The sequence below is a fragment of the Pteropus vampyrus genome, unplaced genomic scaffold, assembly GCF_000151845.1.
Source record: "Pteropus vampyrus isolate Shadow unplaced genomic scaffold, Pvam_2.0 Scaffold367, whole genome shotgun sequence".
NCBI lineage: Eukaryota > Metazoa > Chordata > Mammalia > Chiroptera > Pteropodidae > Pteropus > Pteropus vampyrus.
The window spans coordinates 89585-91938 of NW_011889148.1; the positions used below are offsets into that span (position 1 = coordinate 89585).

The 2354-nt window shown below is 53.4% G+C and overlaps 1 protein-coding gene across 1 annotated transcript in view; it reads left to right on the plus strand.

Annotated features, from left to right (window-relative positions):
• Positions 1–2354, plus strand: part of CLMN (calmin) — a 40933-nt gene that overhangs the window by 28978 nt on the left and 9601 nt on the right. The window contains exon 10 of the mRNA XM_023522951.1: positions 256–452. Coding sequence (XP_023378719.1) covers positions 256–452 — 197 coding nt within the window. The remainder of the gene's footprint in view (positions 1–255; positions 453–2354) is intronic.

Consider the following 2354-nt stretch of genomic DNA (forward strand, 5'->3'; position numbering starts at 1 on the left):
AGAATTTTAAAACAGATCCTACTGACCAGTTTCACTGCACGAGTCTGGAGCATTTGAACTCTGTACGAGGGAGGGGAGGTGCTGGGGTAGGCTCCCCTTCCAAGGCAGGCCGTGCTGGAATTCCCGGGGGATGCGGAGTCAGAGGGTCACTCTAGCTGGGCCTTGGGACCGAGGCAAAACAGCGCTGCTGGGTGGCGTGACTCTCAACCTCTCAGCGTGAGATGCTGACTTGTATTTGGTTGTCTTGTCCTTCAGTCCCAGGAATCCCCACGTTCGGAAAACTTAGCAAACCCTCTAGAAGAAAAGGTAATGGAGGAATCAATCAGCAGTAAAAAAAAGGAAAAACGGAAACACGTGGACCACGTAGAAAGTTCAGTATTCGTAACACCCGGAACTGTTCGCTCCTCAGATGACCTGGAAGACGACACTGGTGACTACAGAGTCCTTTCCAGGTATGTCATTACCATCTCCTCGCCCCGGAGACCCAGCTAGGGGGCCACCGCTGTCCGGTTTCTGACGTACTGGGGGTTACCGGGGTGGGACTGACAGCAGGAGAATCGTGGATTCATACAAAATTCATCTGGCAAGTCGGTCATGTGCCAGACTCAGAAACACAGCTTCGTTCTCGTCCTCTAACCTGGGGTCCCCCACCCACCTCACCGTCACCAGACCTGCTGATAAGCAGCAAAGCGAGAAGACCCAAAGTTTACCTTCTGTCCTCACTCCAAGTCCCCTTGGGTGGAAACTAGCAGTGAGCGGAGACATGGCTGAACCGTAGGCAGGTGTGGGGTGTGAAAGCAGCACACTTGGGGTCTCTACCAGTCTCCCCCAACCCCCAGGTAACTGCTCATGGGGCTAGTTAGAGATCACACTTAGCCATGTATAAGCTTCTTACAGAATTGAAAAAGACGTGCTGTGTATGTGCTCAGGGGACCTTTAATTGCTGTCACGTGGACGTGGACTTTAATATTATGGCTTCACTTATGAATTTGGTTTCAAAGAAGTAGGATGGTTCGTGTACCTCAGGGAGGATAATGAACTTGCACTCATCTACCGGAAGCTTGTAGCACACATCTGCTCTCACTCGAAGGCCACCAGATGAGCCGGATTTGTCCAAAGAAAAAAATTCAACGCCAAAATTCAAAAAAACCCCGGCAACCCCCTTATCACTCATCATCACAGTAGTCACTGATTACATGCCCTCTGAGTTCTGGCATTTTCCTTACATTTCCTCATGAATTCTGTACGAGGGAGGGGAGGTGCTGGGGTAGGCTCCCCTTCCAAGGCAGGGCACCCGTCGTAGGCAGGTGGCTGGGATTGTATATCATTATGGCAGACAAGGAAGCTTGGGGACACCTCTCAGGAGATGGCAGAGCTGGGGTCTTGAGAACTCAGTCCTGTCGGACTCCGCAGCCCACATTCTTTCCATGACCCCTCATTGCCTGTGGTGGGTGAGCCATACTGGCTGCAACTGGAAACTGTCGAGATATGCATTTGGGGAGAAGCCGAGAAGGGACTGGCAGTGCCTGGCTTGCCATCCCCCCTCTGCCCTGCTTCCCTGCCTGGGCTGTGGGGGACAAAGGGAGAGCAGTTGGGAGCCGGGTGAGGAGGGGCAAGGCACACCAGAAGGCCACTGCCAACTGTGCCTGTGATTGCCAGAGTCCCTCTCCTGCCCTGGGCAGGACTGTCCAGCAGACATCTATGTCTTGGCGTGTAGCTGGACCTTGCTCTGGGTGCCTGTGAACATTTACAAATGGCCCAAGTCTGTCATCTACTCCCCTACACCCTGGGGCGGGGCCATTGGTCATTTGCCAGTATGCTCAGCTTCTCCCTAAGCAGGTCAGTTCTCAGTAATCTCTGAGCAGCCACGGTGTGGTGGAGTCTTCTAGAGTTGAGGACTTCAGAAGAGTTCAGCCACAGAAGTGACTCAGGCACAGCTCTGTCGTCCTCCGGGAGCTCCTAGCTGGACACAGATAAGATGTGCCCCATCTAGTCTACTAGGACTGGGTGGGACAACTGAGGTGTTAACAGACAAGTGGGGATTTCATGGTTTGGACCTCAGAGGCAGGTGGAGAGGGTTGGGACAGCCTGGGGACTGAGATGTCATTCACTGAGTATCTAGGATTGATTCGGGAGAGGGAGAGAGAAGGCATTCCAGGTGAAAGAAGCAGCCTGAGCAGGCCGCTGGCCTGTGGGATGTAAGGGGACGGGAGAAGAAACCGGAGTCTTAGGGGACAGTGAGCATCTTGGATGCGCGCTCCGTCGAGAAGTACCCCCAAACCCGTCTCTGTGAAGATGAGGCCAAGCGGGGATAGGTACTGAAAAGTAATCCGTTATTTTGGCACGTGTGGGAA